The sequence below is a fragment of the Anolis sagrei genome, chromosome 1 (genome assembly GCF_037176765.1).
Source record: "Anolis sagrei isolate rAnoSag1 chromosome 1, rAnoSag1.mat, whole genome shotgun sequence".
Taxonomy (NCBI): Eukaryota; Metazoa; Chordata; class Lepidosauria; order Squamata; family Dactyloidae; genus Anolis; species Anolis sagrei.
In genome coordinates this window covers 174534876-174559650 of record NC_090021.1, presented here as the reverse complement: position 1 = coordinate 174559650, position 24775 = coordinate 174534876, and the positions used below count along the sequence as shown (strand labels likewise).

The 24775-nt window shown below is 40.2% G+C and overlaps 1 protein-coding gene across 5 annotated transcripts in view; it reads left to right on the top strand.

The window, feature by feature from the left end:
- Positions 1–24775, top strand: part of FN1 (fibronectin 1) — a 133930-nt gene that overhangs the window by 87170 nt on the left and 21985 nt on the right. For 3 of the 5 annotated variants that reach the window (XM_060781424.2, XM_060781406.2, XM_060781396.2), the window contains 5 exons: positions 566–682; positions 11111–11275; positions 14886–15041; positions 17778–17891; positions 21646–21915. In XM_060781424.2, the coding sequence (XP_060637407.2) occupies positions 566–682; positions 11111–11275; positions 14886–15041; positions 17778–17891; positions 21646–21915 (822 nt within the window). The remainder of the gene's footprint in view (positions 1–565; positions 683–11110; positions 11276–14885; positions 15042–17777; positions 17892–21645; positions 21916–24775) is intronic. The other 2 variants (XM_060781432.2, XM_060781416.2) reach the window with 1 other exon arrangement.

Genomic DNA, 24775 nt, shown 5'->3' with positions numbered 1-24775 from the left:
AAAATGTTTTTAGGATTTTTTGAAATGTTTTTATCTTTGTACTGTTTGAACTGCCTTTACTTTTTCATTGACTCTGGAGCCCTTGTGGCCAAGGAGGTGATACAGAAATATATATGATAAATCAATACATTCCCTCAAATCCTCCACTCACAGGATGGAAAACATTATAGCTGTGATCTTACCTCTTGCTCTGAGATATGGAATAGAGAGTTTGGCTGGGAGGAAGAGGAAGCAAACCAAAATGAGATGAAACTTCCCAAAGTTAAACTAGAGACATTTAATTCAGTTAACTTTTGTGACAAGGGTTGTCCTGTGTATCTCCACTGCCTATAGACTCTGCAGGCACCTCCCTCCAACATCCCTTTTCTTAAAAAAAATCGAGATAATTGCCAAAAATACTTTTTAATGTAAAACTCTCTGTTGACTACAGCTGCTGGGAGTTGTACTATAAAAAACATCTTGAAGGCAACTCTGTGTCCAACTCTGTTATATAATAGGTTGGTTGAAATGCTAGTAAGTTGAATGTGAAACATTGCTAAAATTATGTTTAAACTTGTCCATCTAGTTTCTGATGTCCCAAGAGACCTCCATGTCACTGCCACCAGCCCCAGTAGCTTGGTCATCTCCTGGGAGCCCCCCGCGGTTACTGTTCGGTACTACAGGATCACGTATGGCGAAACAGGTTAGTGTTGCATGAAGTCCTCAAAGATAGAAACAGAGTGTAGTGAAATTGCTACTCTATGTTAAAGTTTTGGTGTTTGCTCTATGTTTACATATGGCAGATAGGGAAGAATAGGCACAGACAGGGTAGCAACAGCAGAGATAGGATTCATTTGCATATGTGAAGCCGATTGGTCATATGCAGATTAGGGTAGGCCCAGGATCTGAAAAGGCTGCTAGGCCAAAATGACAGTTGGGGAGAGCAGAGCTGAACATTCCAAAGGGGTGGAGCCAAGGTTCTGAAAGAGGCAGTTAGAGTGAGAGAATTTGAAAATGACAGTTAGGAATCTGTGTGTGAGGAGGAGAGTTGGTTTTTGAGTGCCTGATAGAAATAAGCAGTTATGAAGATGTGTTAAAGAGTTCTGATATAGAGAAGCAGTTAGTTAAATAGAGCTCGAGTTTTAAGGAACATAAAGAAGGCTAGTGTTGCCTTAGTTCAGAATATAATTCAGCCAAGAGTGTGTAAAGCAAATAACATGTTTGTGAATATGAAACATTGATAGTTTATTCAGAAAAGTTAACCAAGTAAATGATACTGACTGTAAGCCTCAAGATTGCAACAAAACACAAATGTAACCACAAGTGTTGGAGCCAGAAGTTATAAATAAACTGTGTTACTTTGTTATACACAAGAGTGTTTAATTGCCTGTGATATAAAGTACAAAGGTTTAATAGCATACGGAAAGTCCCATCCAATATAAAAGAAGAAACTGAATCAGTATAAGGCAGCAAAGAGGTTTTTAAAAGAGGAAATAGTCTCTCTTCCTCGCCTCACAGAGAAATGCTAATGAAAGGATTTAAAATAAACTGTGAAAGAATCCTAGTTCAAGTTTGCCAGAATGTATTGATTAGCCCTAAATAAAACAGACTCAATAAATCTGTTGTTGAATCTGTTTGTCCAGCTGATTCAATGGGTCTTCTGCAATCAGGGCAATCTATAGGTTTCAGGACACTTTATTTATTTATTTACTTACTAGCTGTTCTGCCACGCGTTGCTGTAGCCAACCTTCCTTCCCTCTTTCAATCCTTTCTTTCTCTCCTTCCTTCCCTTTTTTCCCTTTCCTTCTCTCCTTCCTTCCCTCTCTTCCTCTTCCCTTCCTTCCCCCCCTTTTTCTTTCCCTTCTTCCTTCTCCCCGTTCTTTCTTCTCTTCCTATTCTTGGACTGCAACTCTCAGTAGTCCTCCTGATCTATCTATCTAACTACCTACCTACCTACCTATCTATATCTAATCTATCTATCTAGAGGATTGCTGGGAGTTGCAATACGGGAATAGGAAATTGGAAATATGCAGGGATTGGGATGCTCTGAAAGAAATCCAAGGAGAAGAAAGTTTGCATCATTGAAGCAGTGCATTTGGATTATCCTCCTCTCCTAAAGGGCCTGGTCTAGGGGATGCTGGGAGTGGTAGTCTGGAAGAGAGTGTGGATGTGCTATTGTGTGTTTTATTTGCCAGGGGGAGTCGTTTTTGTGCATGTGCTGTAGCGTCCTTTTGCTTTTTTGGCTTTTTAAGTCCCTTCCGCTGTGTTTTTCAGTGTTTTTATGAGTGATGGTCACTCATTGGCCTGATAGGTTCATTGTGTCCAAATTTGGTGTCAATTTGTCTAGTGGTTTTTGAATTATGTTAATCCCAAAACGAACATTACATTTTTATTTATATAGATTTATTTATTTAATGTATATACCACATTTCTAATCTCGAGGGGGATTCAAAGCGGCACACAACATAATGAATGGCAAAGATTCAATGCCTCACATCCATATAAAATGAAATCTAAAAACAATCACATAAAACTATAAATTAAAATCCTTAAAAACTATACTTTGGCTCTTATATAGCCTTTGTAGTGCTGGCTTTGAGAAGCAGCATAGTGTAGTTGTTTGAACATTGGAGATTAGCACTGAAGACTATGGTTCAAGTCCCTGCTTGGCCATTGAAAGCCACTTTTGGGGGACTTCCGGTAGCGGCGTGATGGTGGACGCCACGGTTTGCTGAGGCTCCTCGCAACGCCTTTCAGCAACCCGCTTTTCCGCGGCTCTTGGTTGAGCGGGGCACCTCCCCAGCTCCCCCCATCCCGGCAGCAAGAGGCGGGTGGGCGCTAAAGACCCTCTAATATCCTTATGGACCAGACCCGATAGAACGACAACGGCAAATAGAGGAGTCGTGCAGAGCGCGGTAAGGTTACCTGGGGAAACCCGGGGAGAGAACGCCAGCCGCTATTTTAAACCCAAGAAAGCACTTTTGTATGTACTCTGGGAAAGAATAAGTAGTAAAGAAGAAAGGCAAACCAGGTTGAAAAGAAGAGCTAACGCTGCCTTGGGTGAGAGAGGAGGAGAAGAAGAGGGTCATCATGGTCCTTTGGCACTATATAGAAAACCGTTGAGCAGTAAAGAACCGACGGGAAACTAATAGTAAGAAGCTAGGAAGCTAGGAAGCTAAGAGGCTAAGAAGAAGCTAAGAAGAGGCGAAGAAGAGGCTAAGAAGAAGTTAAAAGCCAGAAACCAGAGAGAAGGGGAAGGAAAAGAGAAAAGAAAGAGAACTAGAAAGGAAGAGGATAAAATATCATCTATCCATCTACTTATCTACTCTGTTGTCCACAAGCCAGTAACAACGTATGCGGAAGAAAGTAGGGCAGAAGACGGAGCAGCAGCATTACTAGCATTACCAGCAATTATAGTTAACTACATTAACTATAACGTCAAAAAGCTCCAATCCGCCGTCAAATTGCTCCTTCTTTCTGAACTCCTAATTATATTTATCGCTACTGTGTACCACAATAATATTGGGAATGGTGGGGACTGGGATGGTTGCATGCTCGCTACAACTACGAGGAAACCAGATGAGACGTGAAGGAAAGTGCGCTTGAGGAGTAACCAAAAGTAAACAGGAGCAACCAAGAACTTCAAAACCCGAGAAAAACCGCGTCAAGCCGCACCCCTAGCGCCACACCCAACTACCTTCCCTACCAGCTCTACAACACGCTACTATCCCACCTTCTGCTCTATCACTTCAATAATAATTCCTCAATCCAACCTTATCTTACCTATTCCTCCGGTGGACTCTCGGGACCGACCGGCCTCCCCTTCCCCGACTGCGCCCTGCGCAAGGGAGGGGAAGAGAGGAGCTGCCCCGCAGAACGAACGCGGAGAGGGGAGCCCAGGCGTGGTGAGCAAACGCCGAGCGGTGGAGGTAAACAAGAGAAACCGATAGTGGAATCGAAACAGCGCCGAGTAAAGGCAGAGACAAACGGATTAGGAGAAGGAGGAAGCTGGAAGCGAGAAGCCGGTGAAGTGGACACAGTCCCTTTAAACAACACAGAAATTGAAGGAATTGAAGGAGTAATATACTCCTAAGAACCTGATCAGGAGAAGGAAACAAAAAGCGAAAGTGGAGAAGAGTAAGACACCAGTAGGACAACAACAAGGATAAAGACAGAAGAAATAAGAAAGGTGAGAGAGCAGCTTTTCCTAAAAACACAATTGACCGTACCTTACCTAACCAACAGCCAGGAACTTTCAAAGGAGAAAAACTGCAGGGGGGATAATACACACTAAGGGAGATGCAAGCCCCCCAAGACAAACTTTCACAACTCCTATGAGGAATGTTGTCATATTGTATTGTACAGTGAATTGGATATTGTAGTTGGCATAACCCATAGATACTAACATATGAAATAATTCTGCACCGCGAAGTGGGCATTGTTTTTGGTATAGCATATTGACAGTGTCAAATGAAATAACCCTGTGCTGTAATTTACTATTTATATGAACTTACATGAATGAACTGAACTAGATTTAAGAGTATATGAACTTACAACTCCAAAAGGAACAACCTACTTGGTCGATCAAATTGCCTTGCGAGTGATTGGACCTCAAAAATAAGAAACTAGGGGCCGAGAGAAAAGCAATACTTCTGGAAACAACTTGACATTATATTGGGCATAATATTGGGGAGAATATATGATAATGTATTGTACTGTAATTCTGATATTGTGCTTGGCTTAACATAGTGATAGGGACATATGAATTAATTCTGCATTGTGAGGTCGACACTGTATTCGATATAGCATTTTGATAGTGACATGTGAAATATTTTTGCACTATTGATTTATGGTTTAAATGAATTTATATGAATTTATATGAACAGAACTACACTAAGAGAATACACCAACTTGTTACTCCAAAAGGATTAGCTAACACGGACGATCAAATGACTTAGTGAGCGATTGGACTCTATAATTAAGGAGTCAGGGGCTGAGAGATTAAGGACTATATTTGGAAACAACCCGATATTATATCAGGCACAATACTGGGTAGAGCAAATAGGTTCATGAATTATTCTGTATGATAATATATATGTATACATGAATTGTAATCTGATTTAAGGGACATATTAACTTGATATCATAAAACCATCAAAAGCGTAGAGGGGGAAAAAAAAAATACTGGATGCCTGAATATACTTATACAAAACCCACAACAGTAAGGTTAAAAATCCAATAAAAACATGGAAAAAAAAGGACCTGACTCCGCCAGGAAAAACTCCCTAACAGCAGAGATAGGAATTAAGGACTTGTTTAAGGAAATTATGAAGTTACAAGCGGAAGTTAAGGTGATACAAACCAATCAAGAAAACCAAAACACAATCTTGAGAAATGAAATAGAAGGAGTAAAAAAAGAGTTTAAAAAAGAACTAAAGGAAGCTATCAAAGAAGAGACGCAACCCCTAAAAGATGATATTGCAAAACTTAAACAGGATAATAAAGAATTAAGTGAAGACAATAAGGAATTACGGGAAAAAAATGAGATACTCCAAACAGAACAGGAAAAACTAAAAAAGAAAATAAATAATCTAGAAGGCAATATGACAACAATCCAAAACCATCAGGAAATGCTTGAGTCGAAAGAAAAGGAATTCCAAGTAAGATTAAGAAATCTAAAAGAAGAAGAGGGAGAGAACATCAAAGACATTGTGGTGGAATTGATAGAAGGAATAACGAAGAAGACAAAAGCAGAGATTGAACCCAATCTGGACAAAATATACCGAATTCAAACCCAATACTCGAGAAAATACAAGACGCCGAGGGACATAATTGTGTGTTGTACGAAAAAAACCCTGAGAAATGAGATATTAAGAGAAAACACAACAAAACCAGCGTTCTACAAAGGAACAAAGGTAGTCATATTAAAGGAAATCCCGTCCACCACATTAGAAAGGAGAAGAAAATACCATTTTTTAACAGATGAGCTGAAAAGAAGACATGTGAAGTTCAAATGGGACAAAAAAGAAGGAATCATGGTGACTTGGAAGGAAAACAAACATTGGCTCACATCGGAAGCAAAAGCGAAGGCCTTCTGGCAAAAATATATTAAAAAAGAGGACAATGAAGAAGAACACCGGCAAAGAGGAAACGAAAGTGAAAGGAGTAGCAACTCAAAGAAGACTACAGAAGAGGAAGAGGAGCTCGAATGGCACGAAACATTCCAAAATGAGGACCAGGAGAACAGGAGGAAGAGAGCTAGAGAAAAATCTCCAAATGAATATTCCCTCCAAGTGAGAGAGGATGGGGGGAAAATGAACTTGCTTTTAGAGAATAAAAATAAAGATGGATTGGAAAGTTAAGATTTATTGTAATAATGTTAATGGCTTGAACAGCCCTAATAAAAGGAAAAAACTCTGGAATCATCTAAAAAAAGGTGGTTATGACTTGATTTTGTTACAGGAGACACATATTTCTCAAAAACACACATCACACCTCAGTCAGAAATCACTTGGGAAACTTTACCACGCATCAGGCCCTGAAAAAAAAAATGGTCTAGCAATCTTCGCCAAAGAAACAATTAAAACAGATATATCCTTTAGAGACCAAGAGGGAAGAATACTTGGGATTAAAATGGAATTAGATGGTAAGGTGATATTGGTCTGTAATATATATGCCCCCAACGGAGCTAAAAACAAATTTGTGAATAAATTAAGAAACCATATATATAACCAAGAATATGATGAATTAATCATCATGGGTGACTTTAACGGAGTTCTGGACCCAGCAAAGGATAAATCATTGATAGACAAAAAAACAAACACAAAATCTCAAAAGCCCCTACCTCAAGAATTTATGAAACTTAAGGAAGACCTAGGTCTTCTTGATGTCTGGAGGCACCAACACGAGAAAGAACGAGACTTCACGTTCTTCTCGAACAGACATAGAACTTGGTCTCGAATCGATATGGCCTGGGGATCCAAAACAATTATGACAAACATAATCAAAATATCTATACTGCCAATGACTCACTCAGACCACTCACCTCTTGAGATAATATTAAAAAACAAACAAGATATTAGAAAGTTCTACTCCTGGAAACTGAAAGACAACTTAATAACAGATCCCAAATTACAAGAGACAAACAGATCACTCCTACAAGAGTATTTCCAATTAAACCTGGATAAGGACGTGCCAATCAAGACGGTATGGGACGCAGGAAAGGCCTATATGCGTGGCCATTTCATTGAACAAGGGGCACGTCTCAATAAAACAAAAAGAGAGAAAAACAACCAATTAATGGAAGAAATAAGGAGAGTGGAAGCAAAAGTAAAGGAAACGCCGAAAGATGCAAAAACATTTAAACAACTAGAACTACTAAAAAAACAATGGGACATACTCCAAACAGAAGAACTGGAAAAAAAATTGAAATATGTAAGGCAATATTATTTCGAAAACGCTAATAAAATAGGGAAGTGGCTATCCAAAAAAGTGGCCAAAAAAAGACAATCTAGACACATAACCAAAATAGAAGCTCAAGGCAAATGCTATTATCAAACCAAAGAAATTATGGAACAATTCTCAAAATTCTATATGAAACTATACGAAGAGGATAACATCCCAGGGGAAAAAATAATGAAATTCTTGGAATCACAAGAGATCTCCAAAATAACAGAAGATCAAAGAGAATGCCTGAACAAGAAAATTACACAAGACGAAATAAAGAAAGCCATACAAAGAATGCCAACCAATAAAGCACCGGGACCAGACGGCCTTACTGCCAAATATTACAAAACATTTCAAGACATCCTCATACCACATTTACAAACAGTAATGAATAAAATAATGGGAGAAAAAGATATACCAGACTCTTGGAAGACAGCAACAATCACTCTAATACACAAAGAAAACTCAGATAGTACAATGGTCAAAAATTACAGACCAATATCATTACTCAACGTGGACTATAAGATATTCTCAGGTATACTAGCCAATAGATTGAAAGAACTACTAAGCAGCAGAATCCACGAAGACCAGGCAGGCTTTCTTCCCAAGCGTCAAATAAAAGACAACACACGAATGGTCTTGAACATAATCGACTACTACGAAAAAAATAGACAGAAAGAAATAGCCATTATGTTTTTAGACGCTGAAAAAGCGTTTGACCATCTCAATTGGAATTACATCAATGCTGTCTTAAAGGAAATGGACGCAGGATACTACTTTCTGAACGCAATTGAATCGATCTACACAGAACAGAAGGCAAAACTCCTAGTCAACAACCATCTATCTACAGAAATTCCAATAAGAAAAGGCACCAGGCAAGGCTGCCCTCTATCCCCTCTCCTCTTTATACTTGCACTAGAGACTCTTCTTGATAACATTAGGAAAAATACAGAGCTAAGAGGTCCAAGAATTATGAAGAACACTTTCAAACTTCGTGCATTTGCCGACGACATAGTATGTTTTATAGAAGACCCCAGGAACACCATCAACAATTGGCTATATGAAATTGAAAAATACGGAGAGGTGGCCGGACTTAAGATCAACAGAGATAAGACACAGATCATCACCAAAAATATGGAATGGGGGAAAAAAGAAGAGATCCAAGAAAGAACTGGAATCAAAGTAGTCTCAAAAGTCAAATACCTCGGAATAACAATTACACCCAACAACTCACAGCTAATAAGAAACAATTACGATCAAAAATGGACAAAAATCAAAAATAAGCTAAAAAAATGGGAAAATCTAAACCTATCCCTATTGGGTAGAGTGGCAATTATCAAGATGAATATATTACCAGACCTCTTATTCACCTTTCAAACTCTCCCAATCTTAAGATCAAGCAAAACGATCCAAAAATGGCAAAAAGAAATACTTAGATTTATTTGGAAGGGCAAAAAACACAGAATTAGCGCAAAGAAGCTAATCGATGAGAAAAAAAGAGGTGGCCTGGCCTTGCCAGAGCTACAATTGTACTACGAAGCGGCGGCCCTGAGTTGGACGAGAGACTGGGGAACACTTTCAAAGAGAAGAATCCTCGCATTAGAAGGCTTTGACTTAGTTCAAGGCTGGCATTCCTATCTCTGGAGGGGGAAAGATAAGAAGGAAAAAAACTTCAAAAATCACCCAATCCGCGGCGCACTAATACATGTGTGGAACAAATATAAAGACCTATTCCATCAAAAAACACCGATGTGGTTCTCGCCAAATGAAGCCCACCATAAAAGGGAACTCCCGAGAGAAAAATGGTTGACATACAAACAACTAACCATAATAAAAAACCGAGAAGTGCTTCTCAAAACCCAAGAAGAACTGAAACAGATGGACATAACGATATCGTGGTTCCAATACCACCAAATAAAAGAAAACTTCAAAATTGACAAAGCAAAAGGCTTCGAAGAGAAAGACACATTCTGGGACAAGATTCTGAATACAGAAACAAAGCTAGTCAGAAAGCTTTACAACCAACTACTAAAATGGAACACAGAGACCGAACTAATAAAGGACAATATGATCAATTGGTCAAGAGATGTCGGACGCTCCATCCCATTAGAGAAATGGGAAGAAATTTGGCAAACAAAAATTAACTATACATACGCGACCGACATCAAGGAAAGTTGGTATAAAATCTTTTTTAGGTGGTATCTAACGCCTGAAATATTGAAAAAAATCAGCAAAGGAAAAACCAAGGACCTCTGCTGGAAATGCGAAAACGAAAAAGGCAGCCTCATACACATGTGGTGGGGCTGCAGAAAGATTAAAAAGTACTGGCTGCAAATCCACGAGAATATAGAAGACATATTAGACATAAAATTTAGCCCTACCCCAGAGACTCTACTCCTAGGAATACACGATATAAAAATGGAAAAAAACAAAGATAAAATTTTTTTCTATTTAATTACTGCCGCAAGGATAACACTAGCCAAACTATGGAAAGCGAAAGATATCCCAACAACAGATCAGTGGATAACGAAGATAATGGATATAATTAATATGGATATCCTGACCCAAAAAATCTCCACTAGTTATAAAAAATCGAAAAAGACAGATTGGAAAGCCGTCCTAGACTTTATAAGAAAACTTAACGATGGATTACATATCATAGACATGTAAACCCAAGGGAATTACCAGCAAAATAATAGGTCTTGATGTATCTATCCACTTATTACAAAAACAGTAAGGCTAGCAGCTTAACAATCTTGCGATTATACAAGGAGGTAACAACAACAATAACTGAATGAAATATTAATTAACCACCATCTAGTAAATAAAAAAAAAAACCAAACAAATAAATAAATAAATAAATAAAAATAATAATAAATAATAACAATAAAAAGGAGAGGATGAATTGTATAACCGCGGATATAGGAAAAATGCCAGCCTGGTCTTACCTGGAAGTAACCCCCCCCCTTACCCCCCACCCTTCCCAGACGTCGGTCCTCCCTCGATCCAGCACACCACAACCCACCCTTCCTCCCTACCTCTCCTCCCCAACCCCTATTGTCTATGTACCTTTCCCTATACCCTTCTGTTGTTTTTTATTGTAAATCTGAAAACGAAATAAACACAATTTAAAAAAAAAAAAGAAAGCCACTTTTGGCACGACTCATTCCCTTGAGTCACTGAGGGAAAGAATGAAGAAATATTGCCATGAAACTGCTATGATTGGATTGCCTTGAGATTACCATAAATCAGAAATGACTTGAAGGTACACAACAAAATGGTTGCTTTAGGATGTTTAGGGACCTTTCTACACTACCATATAAAATCCAGATTATCTGCTTTGAACTGGATTATATAGCAATGTACTCTCATATAATCCAATCCAAAGTAAATAATGTGGATTATCTGATTTTATAATCTGTTATATGGCAGTGTAGATGAGGCCTAACAGGTGATGTACAAAGTCAATAGTTTTTTTTCCTCATCTTGCCCTGGAGGTAAGAGCTGGATGACCAAATAAATGACACTCTTTGCTGCTCTATGCCATAAATTGCCCATGGAAATTCTTTTTATTTTCTATTATTATTATTACTATTATGTTTACTATAGTTAATATAAGTTGTCATGAAACTCTTTCCATGAGTGATATCTCTGTGCTTGGTCTCTTTGGCACTTCTGCCCATAGGGAGTGGCGGGCCTGTTCAAGAGTTCACAGTACCTGGACACGTGTCCTCCGCAACCATCCCTGGCCTTAAGCCTGGAGCAGACTACACCATCACCGTGTATGCAGTTACCGGACGTGGAGACAGTCCTGCCAGCAGCAAACCGGTCACGGTCAACTACAGAATTGGTAAGATGAGGACCCAAATTCAGATAAAGCAGATAAACCAGTTCGACCCATTTGTTTCAGACAGTGAATATGACGATTTTCTTAAAAACAAACTTCCACGTACAGGAACACAAACAGGTTGTTTTAAACCTTTTGAGTCCTCTTTCTGTGAGGCTTCAACACCAGCACTCTAAAACTATAGAGGCTCACTAGTTTCTTAATCCTTCTCCCAGAGCTTTTTCAAAGAGGATTTCTTAGCCTTGTCCTACTTGTTTTTAATAACTTTCTTCCTGGGTACAAGATCTGTGGTTTTAATTAGCCTGCATAAGAAAACATACAATTGGCTTAGGCAGTATTCACTGCTGGGTCTCTGAATCAATGAGACCCAGCAGTGCCTCATTGAAAATATTTATTTATTTATTTATTTAGAGTTTTTATACCCCGGTCTTCTCACCTCCGGATAGGGACTCAGGCCGGCTAACAACATAAAATTCAATACAATAAGAAAAACATTATAGGTCATCAATATAAAATACATTAAAATACACTTCATACAATTCATACAAATTGCAGCAAAAATCAGTTCGTCCAAAAGAATCACAAATTCATCGCCATTCGCCAGAAAGGTGAGCAGTTATTGACTCAGTCATCATTCTGCAAATGCAGTATCCCAAAGCCATGTTTATACCTGCTTCCTAAACGTCAGGAGGGAAGAGGCAGATCTAATCTCCATCGGGAGGGAGTTCCAAAGCCGAGGGGCCACCACCGAAAAGGCCCTGTCCCTCGTCCCCACCAAACGTGATTGCGAAAGCGGTGGGACCAAGAGCAGGGCCCCTCCAGAAGATCTTAACAACATTGATGGTTCATAGGGGAGAATCCGTTCGGACAGGTAAATAGGGCCAGAGCCATTTAGGGATTTGTAGGTCAACACCAGCACTTTGAATTGTGCTCGGAAGTTGATTGGCAGCCAGTGGAGCTGGTGCAACAGAGGAGTAGTATGCTCCCTGTACCCTGCTCCCGTTAGTAATCTGGCTGCCGCTCGTTGTACTAGTTTTAGCTTCCGGGCAGTCTTCAGAGGCAACCCCACGTAGAGAGCGTTGCAGTAGTCTATACGGGATGTAACCAGAGCATGTACCACCGTGGCCAAGTCAGACTTCCCAAGGTACGGGCGCAGCTGGCGCACAAGTTTTCATTGTGAAAAAGCTCCCCTGACCACTGCCAAGACCTGGGGTTCCAGGCTCAGCGATGAGTCCAGGATCACTCCCAAGCTGCGAACCTGCGCCTTCAAGGGGAGTGTAACCCCATCAAGCACAGGCTGTAACCCTATACCCTGTTCGGCCTTTCGACTGACCAGGAGTATCTCTGTCTTGACATGAGGGCCTTCCTTGCCCCTGTGATATGTATTGAACTATGTGAGGATCTCCTGCCTCTGAACACCTTTGTCAATTGTTTATGCCCCAATTTTAAAGTTCTGGATGACACAACTGAAATCAATGAAATAAATAAATCACTGTCAAAATAATAGTGATAGTGAACAGAAACAAAATAAAAACAAAATAGAATCATTGCAGCAGCCAACCCCGCGATAGTTGCTTTATAATGGCTGACATTATCGCTATCAATCTGCAGAATGAATACAAACAATAATATTTGCTTGACATTTAAAACTCAGCCAGTGATTTGATCAGAGAAAGGTCATGAGTAACCTTTCTTAAAGAATGGGAACCCCTTATTGAGGCAGAAGAAAAAAAATGAGATTTTAACCTTTGGTTATTATGATTGGTAAGAATTGTTATGGAAAGAGGGGTATTGACTTCAGTGTCAGCAAGGGAAGTATGAATAATATCTATGTACATATAACTGCGGAGAGGAAGATTAAAAGTCAAATTTTCTTTTTCTCTTTCTCTGTTTATTTATTTTGTACTTTTTATTGTATCACTAGCCTTCCCCTGCCACGCGTTGCTGTAGCCCTCATGGGGGTTCTGTTTGGGAGGTTTGGCCCAATTCTATCTTGGTGGGGTTCAGAATGCTCTGTTATTGTAGGTGAACTATAAATCCCAGTAACTACAACTCCCAAATGTCAAGATTATATTTTTTCTGAAATGCCACCAGTGTTCACATTTGGGCATATTATTTGTGTAGAGTTTGGTCCAGATCCATCATTGTTTGAGTCCACAGTGCTCTCTGGATGTAGGTGAACTACAACTCCTCTAAATCCCTTCAGTGACCTCCAGTATGCTTTGTTGGTCTGTGTGCCAAGTTAGTTCCAAGTCCATCATTAGTGGAGTTCAGAGTGCTCTGTGATTGTAGGTGAACTATAAATCCCAGAATGTCAAGATGCTATTTTCCCCAAACTCTACCAGTGTTCACATTTGGACATATTGAGTATTCAGGTAGAGTGTGGTCCAGATGGATCATTGTTTGAGTCTACAGTGCTCTCTGGATGTAGGTGAACTACAACTCCAAAACCAAAGGGCACTCCCCTCCAAACCCTTCCAGTATTTTCTGTTGGTCATGGGAGAACCGTGTGCCAAGTTCAGTTCAATTGCATCATTGGTGGGGTTCAGAATGCTCTTTGATTGTAGGTAAACTATAAATCTCAGCAACAACAATTCCCAAATGACAAAATCAATTTTTTGAGTGGAGGACATAAATTGGACTGTTAGGTGTCTTGTGTCCAAATTTGGTGTCAATTCCCCCAGTGGTTTTTGAGTTCTGATGGTAGCACAAACTAACATTACATTTTTATTTATATAGATTTTGATTTCTAGTTCTTTATTTTGCAAAGTCTTCCTTTTTAACACCCTTGTTTATTTGGTACTTTGTTGATTCTGGCTGCATTGGATTTTTAAAAAATATTTTATTTTCTACCTTACCAAGGGAGAGCAAAAGAATAATTGAATGAACAATGGGTTATGCATTAATTTACATTGAGACTTGGGCAGGGTGGGAGGAGGGAAGAGTATAACCAAATGTGAATAGTGTATAAATGTTAGGAAGCATTGTACTAGTTCATGCATATATACATCTACTAGCTGTACCCGCCACACGTTGCTCTGAAGGGAGAAAGGAGGAGGGCTTGCAAGCCTTGCGGGGAGATTCCTTCCCCCCTCTCTCTCACTCACACACAACCGTCAGGGCGAAATGCCTCTTTTTCGCCTGCTTGCCTCACCTTTAAAAGAAAAAGCAAAGGGCAAGGGGAAGGCGAAGTTGTGTGTATGTGTGTGGCCATGTGTGCAGGATAGGCTCCTGAATAGGTTGCCGTGAGGGAGGAAGCTCGGTGCTGCCTGCTGTGCAAGTTCTGTTTATATAGCCATGCGTGCGCACACACTTGGCTCTCAATGTAACAGCAGCTCTTCCCTTGTGTGGATTTTTGGGGTTTCTGCTGTTTCTTTGGGGGGGGGGGGTTGAGAGGAGGACATAAATTAGGTTGTTAGGTGTCTTGTGTCCAAATTTGGTGTCAATTCCCCCAGTGGTTTTTGAGTTCTGATGGTATCACAAACGAACATTACATTTTTATTTATATAGATATAGATTTGCTTCACTGTTTTTATGAACATGTAAATTAAAAATAAAAAACATTCATAAAAAATGAGACATAGACTGAAAGGCTTCAATACTTTACATACAGAGATTGATACACCATCCCAGCTACAAGTTACAGATGTGCAAGATAGCAGCATCAGAGTGAGATGGCAGCCTTCCTCCTCCCCAGTTACTGGATACAGAGTGACCGCTGCCCCAAAGAATGGCCATGGCCCCACAAAAACAAGAGTCCTCTCTGCAGGTAAGAACTTTGGGCAGACACCATTTGTGAAACAGAATTAGATGGTTCCTCTGAGCTGGAATTGAAGTTATGGGACCCGTCAATTATGCCTTACTGGCTAGCAAGCCAAAACATGAAGACAGCCATGACTACTTTCCTCGTTGGATGTTCTGAGATACTGAGTCTACAATAAAGGTCTCACTGTCTCTTTGCTGTTGTCAGGGAGGGATCGAGGGGTCATGGCAAGGCTGGCAAATGATGGTTTCAACCAATACTCAGGAGCACTGCTAATAATAAAGTACCGTATATACTCGAGTATAAGCCGACCCAAATATTAAGCCGAAGCACCTAATTTTACCACAAAAAACTAGTAAAACTGATTGACTCGAGTAGAAGCCGAGGGTGGGAAATGCAGCAGCTACTGATAAATTCCAAAATAAAAATGGATACCAATAAAACTGCATTAATTGAGGCATCGGTAGGTTAAATATTTTTGAATAAAACTGTAAGTTAAGATAAGACTGTCCTCTGATTAAAGCATTATTCTAACCTTCTTCAGTGTAAATGTGTTTACATATCCTTCCAATAATAATAGAGTAAAATAATAAAGGTAATAACAATAATAAAGAATAAAATAATAAATGTAATAATAATACAGTCAAATGATTAATGTAATAATAATAATAATAATAATAATAATAATAGACTAAAATAATAAAAAACCTTGACTCTAGTATAAGCCGAGGAAGACTTTTTCAGCCTAAAAAAAGGACTGAAAAACTAGGCTTATACATAAGTATATACAGTAATTGGTATCTAAAACTTTACCTGGGGAAAAATGCCTCTAAAAGTCCAGGCAGTTCTATGTCAAGTTTTTCCCTGCAGTAACCACAGGGCTGTGTTAGAAGATCTAGCAACTTTCTAGAGATGATATCTCTTATTATTATTATTATTATTATTATTATTATTATTAACTTTATTTGTACCCCTGAAGGACTCGATGCGGCTTACAAAGGCCAAGGCCTCAAAACAACAATTTAACTAATACACATAAATCATAAAGCAAATCAAAAACATTAAAGCAGTAACAGTAACACAATAAAACTAGGACCGGGCCAAATGTAATGGGTACAGATTAAAAAGTGCTGGGTATGACAGGTGAAATATAAGGATTTAGGGTAAGTGCAATGTGCAGACAATCTTAGATTTCTAATAAAGTGCTTCTGGGACATGTTGCTGGGGTTCCTATTCTGGAAAGGCATAGTCCTCCAACGCAAGACTATTGTATGTTGGCAGTGAAGATCAGATATCTTAATGACCTTTCTTCATATCAGGTAATTACAATCCAGGCAAGAATGTATCCCCTGTGGATGTGAGTTGTGGATATAGGTATGCTAAAACCAAACCTTCCATATACCAACAGAAGCACACAACTGAGGCCCAGTTTAATGGTCAGGACCTCAAGAACCAAGCAGCTAGTTCTTTGTGTGTGTGCAGATATTCTGAAAGTTGGGAGGCTTTAAAAATCAACATGTGTCTCTACACTGCGATACTGTCCACTGCTATCACTCAGCTAGTGATCATATGAAAATGATTGAGGTCTTGCATATAAATATAATAACTGCTCCACATTTATGCTGGATTACCTGTTCTAGAAGGACAGAACAACATCTGTACAATGTTGAGCAGTTATTATCATCTTGTTGTTACAAAGTTGTTAAGCTACATCATAAGAGCATTTTTACCCACGCTGCTCAGGTTATTACTGATATTTATTCAGAACATTTCATTCTGTTCTTGCAAATGTTTGCAAAAAGGGACACCAATGTATCATAAACTACAATGAAATGGATGCTAGAACAAAGAATTTCTGTTTTTTTTGCATTTTTGGAGAAAGATTTGAGTATGAAATCTGTTAACAAAGCATTCTTTACTTTGTAACAACTGGTTTGTATATATTTATTTATTTATTTATTTATTTTATTTACAGCTTTTATATTCCTCCCTTCTCACCCCACAGGGGACTCAGGACGGATTACAGTGTACACATATATGGCAAACATTCAATGCCAATTTTGACATACGAACATATACAGACATAGACAGAGGCTATTTAATTTTTTCTGGCCGCCAGGAGAGCTGTCGCTTTCATCGTCCATCTGCGACACTGATGAAGTACTTCCGCATTCCCCGCATGCTTTTTGCTGGAGTGCTTGCTGGAGTTTTTTTTTAATGGCCTCATAAATTAGTTAATTTAGCCTCCCCACACTTTAAGGTGGTACCTAATTTTCCTACTTGACAGATGCAACTGTCTTTCAGGTTGCAAAGGTTGACAACAGGCTACACAATTGGTTGGAAACCCACTCCAACCCGGGCTGGCTTCGAACTCATGACCTTTTGGTCAGAGTGATCTTAATGCAGCTGACACTCAGCCAGCTGCGCCACAATAAGCCAATGAATCACATTGGCTTATTATGTTATTTTTTTCCATCTGAGAGAAACGTGAACGCTTTGGACAGGGATCCAAGCTCAGTTGTGCTTTATTTATGTTGTGCTCTGCCCTGAGTTCCCTTCGGGGTGAGAAGGGCAGAATATAAATGCTTTAAATAAATACATAAGTAAGTAAATAAATAAATAAATATTTCCATTGGGGAAGATAAAGAAGGGTAATAATAATAATAATAATAATAATAATAATAATAATAATAATAATTCAACTTCTTTTGAAACTAATTTGTTATTGGACTTCTATTTCAGAACAAACTGAAGTTACAATAGAGGGACTGCAGCCGACGGTCGAGTATATAGTTAGCGTCTATGCTCAGAGTCAAAATGGAGAAAGCCAACCACTGGTTGAGACAGCTGTTACAAGTATGTGTTTAGCATCTTCTGAGTTTTGTTGCAAGACTGTGGTATCTCCAAATCCTTGAGTCTATCCCTAGAACATTCTGGAAGTTGCAGAAAGCAGCATCACTCTCACCAATGCGACCTGGAGAAGTAGCTGAAATACAATCCCCTCCCTCATCTCCAAAAGCTGTGCTTTTAATATATCTGGAAAATGGTCTATTCAAAAACATAATCCTAATTGCCTTTGGGTAAATCAGTGGGAAATGTTTTGATATGATTTTTTTCGATACTAAGATAGTAAAGGTGATTTTGCTCAAGAATATGGAATTCCCTTTATAACTGATATCTAATCCTGATTTGGCTCTGTATTCATTTTAACAGCTCCTGGGAATTAAAATATGAAGAATGAATTGGAACTTCAGAACTTGGATATTGAAATCCAAAATTCAGTCTGAATATAAAATTCTGGTTTAAAAATGCTTCCCCTGTCTGTGAGGAATTATGCAGAACAATTGCCTCAGTGTAACACTGAAGCAAGTCTATATGGCATCCATGAAGTGCTCACAGCTATTTTCTTTATGTTTTTCTCATTAAAAAAGCATAAAGAAAATATGTTTTTGCCTGCAGAAAAAAAATATGAATTTGATATTTTTTTCTCCCACTGACATAAAGCTGTAGGGTCAACAGAGTTGTCAGGAGCCCCCGGTGGTGCAGTGGGCTAAACCCCTGTGCCGGCAGGACTGAAGACCAACAGGTCGCAGGTTCAAATCCGAGGAGAGGCGGATGAGCTCCCTCTATCAGCTCCAGCTCCTCATACGGGGACATGAGAGAAGCCTCCCACAAGGATGATAAAACATCAAATCATCCGGGCGTCCCCTGGGCAACGTCCTTGCAGACGGCCAATTCTCTCACAACAGGAGCGACTTGCAGTTTCTCAGGTTGCTCCTGACACGACAAAAACAAAAAAACCCAGAGTTGTCATCTTCTCCCTTTGTCCATTCATAGGAAAATATGAAGAGATGTGTAAGGATATCACTGCAAGGGTATTGTTGAGATTAACTTTACAATTCAGCAGCAGATCAGTTGTACAACTTCAGCGCTTTCCAGTAGCTTCTTCCTGCACAGTATTTTCAGTCAATTGCTCCCACAGCCTGCAGTCACTCTGGAACCTTTTACAGACACTTGAGCACATGCCCGGCCATTGTCAGTTTTACCATTGTCTTTCCCCCAGTCTAGATGACATTACAAACTTACCACAGCACACAGTTATATCTTGTCTTAGCAGACAGCTTCTTTTAATTACATATAGCCTTTGACGAACAACATCACAGCACAAGGAGAGATTATACACTGTACATGACTTCCTTATATACAATTCTATACAATTACACATAGCAATCTCTGATTGGTTCCCAACTCATTGACTTAACTCAGACCCAGGATTGCATCATTCACAATCACCTGGACTAGGCCAGAACACATTCCCCAAATGATTCCCTATATACAGTTAATGCATGAGTCAGCATTTCCAATAGAAGCCCATTAGCAGTGCATGACTCAGCTATATTACATTACAATACATTGCAAAACCTGACAGGTATATAGCTGCAGAACAAGGGATTTCAATCCCCAAGTAAGAATTCTGTCCATCAGATGGGACTTCCATTTAATCCCCTAACATCTAGCATTACAGAAAGAATTTTGTTGAGTCAATTAGAAATACATCTGCAGTTTGTCCCAGTCTAGCCCTAGAGGGTTCTCTCCAGATTTTCCAAATTTTATGGTGAAGGGAAGAAGCTGATCTTTAAAACATAGAAAATAAATCAGTTGTCAGAAAAGGAAAGCAATACTCTTGAGCCACAAGATTAAATAAATCACCTTTCTACCTGGAAGGCATAGAAAAACCACAACTAACATTGCTGCACTGTCAGTAATAGCAAAAATAAATGACGTTTCGACCCTTCTTTTGAAAATGAAATGGCTTGTGGAAGTGAGCCAAGAGCCCACGCCTGCGCACAGAAGGAAGGCCTACTGTGAGTCATGGGATACTTTCCTGAGTAAGCAATCCTAGGGCTTCAGTGCTGGCTTCCCTGACAGCTTTCAGATGGATTCCTGCTGCTGTCCATGGTTTCAGAGCAGTTTCCAGTGTTACCATTTCAGTGCATGGAAGCGTCCCTAGAGGTCAAATCTATGTTCAGAAAAAACGAACATAGATTTATGAACTGCTGGACTCCTGAAGCGTTGTCCCACTGCCTCTCCAGGGGCTTTTTTTTTGGGGCATGGACAGTGACTCAGTACCATTCTGAAACTGTAACATCCAATGACCAAATGGTTCCCTTAATTGGTGGTTGCTTATGTGATTTAATGAGCATAATATGCACATATAATATAATTTGAAAAAGTATTTTTGTTTGAATCATTGATGCACAATTATTGATTTTTGAAAAAGAGTTGATTTGATGCTTCTTAGTAGTCAATTACAGCCCTATAACATGGCTGTCAGCCTGGTTATCTGATTATGCTGATGCAGAAAAGTTTTTGGGAAGGGGAGTCAATTTAGATTAGAGTTCTGGGCTAGCAAATAAGATAAAATAAAATAAAGGATTGCTGGACCCTGGGAGGAGCTTTTGGGAGTGGTTGATTTGTAGCAACTTTTGTGATCCTGGGCCCATTTCAAATACGAGGGGTATTTTTTAAGTAAGGTCCGTTTGAACATAAGTACACAACGAAAGTTTATTTCAAAAAAGTAAATTTATTTTCAGAAAGTACATACTTCACTCGATTTTTCAACATAGTTGCCAACACTTATCATACCTCTGAACCAATTTTAAAATACCCTCTTCACGAATCCTCGCTTCAACTGAAGCCACCAAATCGTCTGTAATCAAAGAAGGGCGACCGGAGCGGTCCTCATCATGGACGTTGTCACGGCCATCTTTGAATTGTCGTACCCACTTACGCACTTTGCTTTCACTCATAACAGTATCACCGTACACTTCACAAATCTGTCGATGAATTTCTGCAGCAGGCAGGTTCCTTGCTGACAAAAACCGTATCATTGAGCAAACCTCACACGCGGAGGGTGAGTTGATAGTCTTAAACATTTTTAAAGCACAGAACAGAACCGTACAGGTTAGCTACAGAGCGGAAACTGAGCACAGTTGTTCCCGAGGCATGTCGGTACATGACACGCGTGCTCATTGCTGTATGCGCGCGAACTACTAGTGTCTACAACAAAACGGACCTTACTTTAAAAATACCCCTCGTACAATTGTCTGAAAGGGGGCTGACTGTAGTAGACTCCTAATGCCTTACTTGTTTGGTTTCCTAGTCTGTAGCTGAAACATCAAGGTTAACAGGTGGATCTGTTGATAAGAGTAGTTCAGTTATGGCATTCTCTGCAAGAGCATGCATTTTACACAACTTGGAATTTCTTTTGGACTACAATTCCTAGCAATTGCCAGCCACCCTGGCGACTTTGGAATGGTAGTCCCATAACAACAACAATGTTTCCAAACTCTAGTTCATTGCAAGATTCTCTGCAACAGCATAACAAGCAACTGGGTATTAGTTTTATGCATATTGCAACTTCTGTTATGCAGCTGCAAATGCCTTCATGAGGCTTCACATGAAGTTTGCGGGGAAACAATTCTATTCCTGAATGTTCAGAAATAGAAGATTGCTATGCTTGCCTATAACAACATGCTTTGTGCCACCCTTAATCTGCTTCTCTCCCTTCCCCCTCCACTTAACTTGTCACCGTTAATTTGCCTAACAGAAATTGACAGCCCCAAAGGACTGACATTCACTGAGGTGGATGTCGATTCCATCAAAATTGCTTGGGAAAGCCCACAGGGGCAAGTCACCAGGTACAGGGTGACCTACTTCACCCCTGAGGATGGAATCCATGAGCTCTTCCCGGCTCCAGATGGTGAAGACGACACTGCAGCACTTCATGGCCTCAGGCCGGGTACTGAGTACACTGTCAGCATCATTGCCTTGCACGATGGCTTGGAGAGCCTCCCTCTGATTGGGACCCAGTCCACAGGTACACACAGAGTGATGCCACATGGTGGTCAGTTGGCAACTGTGTCCTTCTTTGTCCATCAGGCTAGATAAGCTCTGAGGAGCATCTGGTTGTGAGGAACACTATCCTGGGGAAACTGTAGGTGGGACTGTGTGAGTGTGCGTGTATGTCATTGATATTTGAGGTGGGAGGTGGGGGTTGGATGAACAGTTAATGCCATTAAAGGTTAGTAGACAATACGGTACATGTAGCATGATGGGCGACATAGTGGAAATAATAATGATAATAAGAGTAATTATTACAACAACAACCCACTTCTCCTTTCAGGGTTAAAACATAAACAATAACACACAACACTTAAAGTATATATAACATAAGACTACATAATAATGATAATAATAATAATAATCCTTTATTTGTACCCCGCTACCATCTCCTGCAGGACTCGGTGCGGCTTACAATAAGATGTAGTCAGTAGAATGCCAGTTTTCGTTGTGAGAGCAATATCTTTTCAGTTGAAACCTTTTTTCATTGAGACCGGTTTCTCCTCTAACCACTACACTGCCTATCAGATCACAAAAGAACCCTGGGGATGATCTTATTTATTTATTTATTTGCTGTATTTGTATACCGCCTTTCTCAGCCAATTGGCGACTCAAGGCAGTTTCCAACAAATCATTACATACAAAAACATAATACAGATTAAAACATTAAACAATTAAAACACCACAAAAGCAATAAAAACAACATCATTAGCGTCTCATTATCAAGCATTGTCCAGTTACATTGTCAAATCGTTCAGTTTCCTATATTAGTTACTCTGCATTTGTAAACGCTTGCTCGAACAGCCATGTTTTAACTTGCCTCCGAAATGTTAAGAGGGAGGGAGCAGATCTAATCTCCCTAGGGAGGGTGTTCCATAGCCGAGGGGCCATCACTGGGAAGGCCCTGTCTCTCGTCCCCACCAAACGTACTTGAGACAAAGGCGGGACCGAGAGCAGGGCCTCCCCAAATGATCTTAGAGTCCTCGATGGTTCATAAAGGGAGACACGTTTAGACAGGTAAGTTGGGCCAGAACTTTATAGGCCAAAGCCAGCACTTTGAATTGGGCCCGGTAGCAAACCAGCAGCCAGTGGAGCTGGCGCAACCAGGGGGTTGTATGATCCCTGAGCGCCACTCCTGATAGCAACCTGGCTGCTGTTCGTTGGACTAGTTGAAGCTTCCGGACCGTCTTCAAAGGCAACCCCACATAGAGAGCGTTGCAGTAGTCTATACGGGATGTAACCAGAGCACAGACTATCGTGGCCAAGTCAGACTTCCCAAGGTAGGGCGCAGCTGGGAATATCTTGGGGATATTCTTTCCGAACTAGCTCAACATCCATCTAATTCGCTCTTTTAAGAAGAATAAGCTTTTAAATTTACTTTTAATTTTTTTAATCATGGGGAATAAAATAAGTATTTAATAATCTGGTTCATGGGATTTGATGCAAATTAGATTCCTTCTGCTCAAACTGCATACAATAATCAAGGGCCCTGGATAAGAGTTGTTTCCCTGAAAATAAGAATCATACACATACTAGATACTAGATGCCAATCTAGTCATCTGGAGTTTCGGAATGAGGTGTTATCTCTACGCAGATGATGTCCAAATCTGTCACTCCTTCTCACCTGTTACCAAGGAGGTTGTCCAAATCTTGAACTGGTGCTTGGCGACTGTGTCGGACTGGATGAAAGCTAACAAATTGAAATTGAATCCAGACAAGATAGAGGTCCTACTGGTCAGTCGTAAGGCCGAGCAGGGCATAGGGTTACAGCCTCTGTTGGATGGGGTTACACTCCCCCTGGAAACGCAGGTTCGCAACTTGGGAGTGTTCCTGGACTCATCACTGAGCCTGGAAGCCCAGGTCTCAGCGGTGGCCGGGAGAGCTTTTGCACAATTAAAACTTGTGCGCCAGTTGTGCCCGTACCTTGGGAAGTCAGATCTGGCCACAGTGGTCCACGCTCTTGTTACATCCCGAATAGATTACTGCAATGCACTCTACGTGGGGTTGCCTTTGAAGACTGTTTGGAAACTTCAATTAGTCCAATGGGCGGTGGCCAGATTACTCACCGGAGGGTCATACAGGGAACATACCACTCCTCTGTTATGTCAGCTCCACTGGCTGCCGATCCAGTTCCGAGCACAATTCAAAGTGCTAGTTTTGACCTACAAAACCCTATACGGTTCCGACCCAGCGTATCTGTCCGAATGTATCTCCTTCTATGTCCCGCCTCGGAGTTTAAGATCTTCTGGGGAGGCCCTGCTTTGAGCCCCACCTCTGTCACAAGTGAGACTGGTGGGGACGAGGAGCAGGGCCTTCTCGGTGGTGGCCCCTCACCTGTGGAATTCACTCCCCGGGGAAATTAGGTCATCGACATCCCTCCTCTCTTTTAGAAGGAAATTAAAAACATGGATATGGGACCAGGCTTTTGGGTGATCTGGCAGATAGACAAAGGACAATGACAACTAGAATTGATAGGATTTGACAATGTGGAATGAATTTACAGACTCTGAGCTGGCGAATGATGAGCACTAGATTGGTTTTATTGATTATGATGTATAATTGATTGTTTTAACTGTTTATAATTGCTGTGTATATAAGTTTTATCTTATTGTTGTGTTGGCATCGAATTGTGCCTTTTGTAAGCTGCCCTGAGTCCCCCCTTGAGGGTTGAGAAGGGCGGAGTAGAAATGTGCTAAATAAATAAATAAATAAACACCACAGGTACAAAATTCACAATGTTCTTCATTTACAGGAGTGCATATAATAAGATAATGAATTGATAGAAAATGCTTGCATATAAGGCGTTCTCTGGACCAGTGCTTTTCAGGCTACCACAT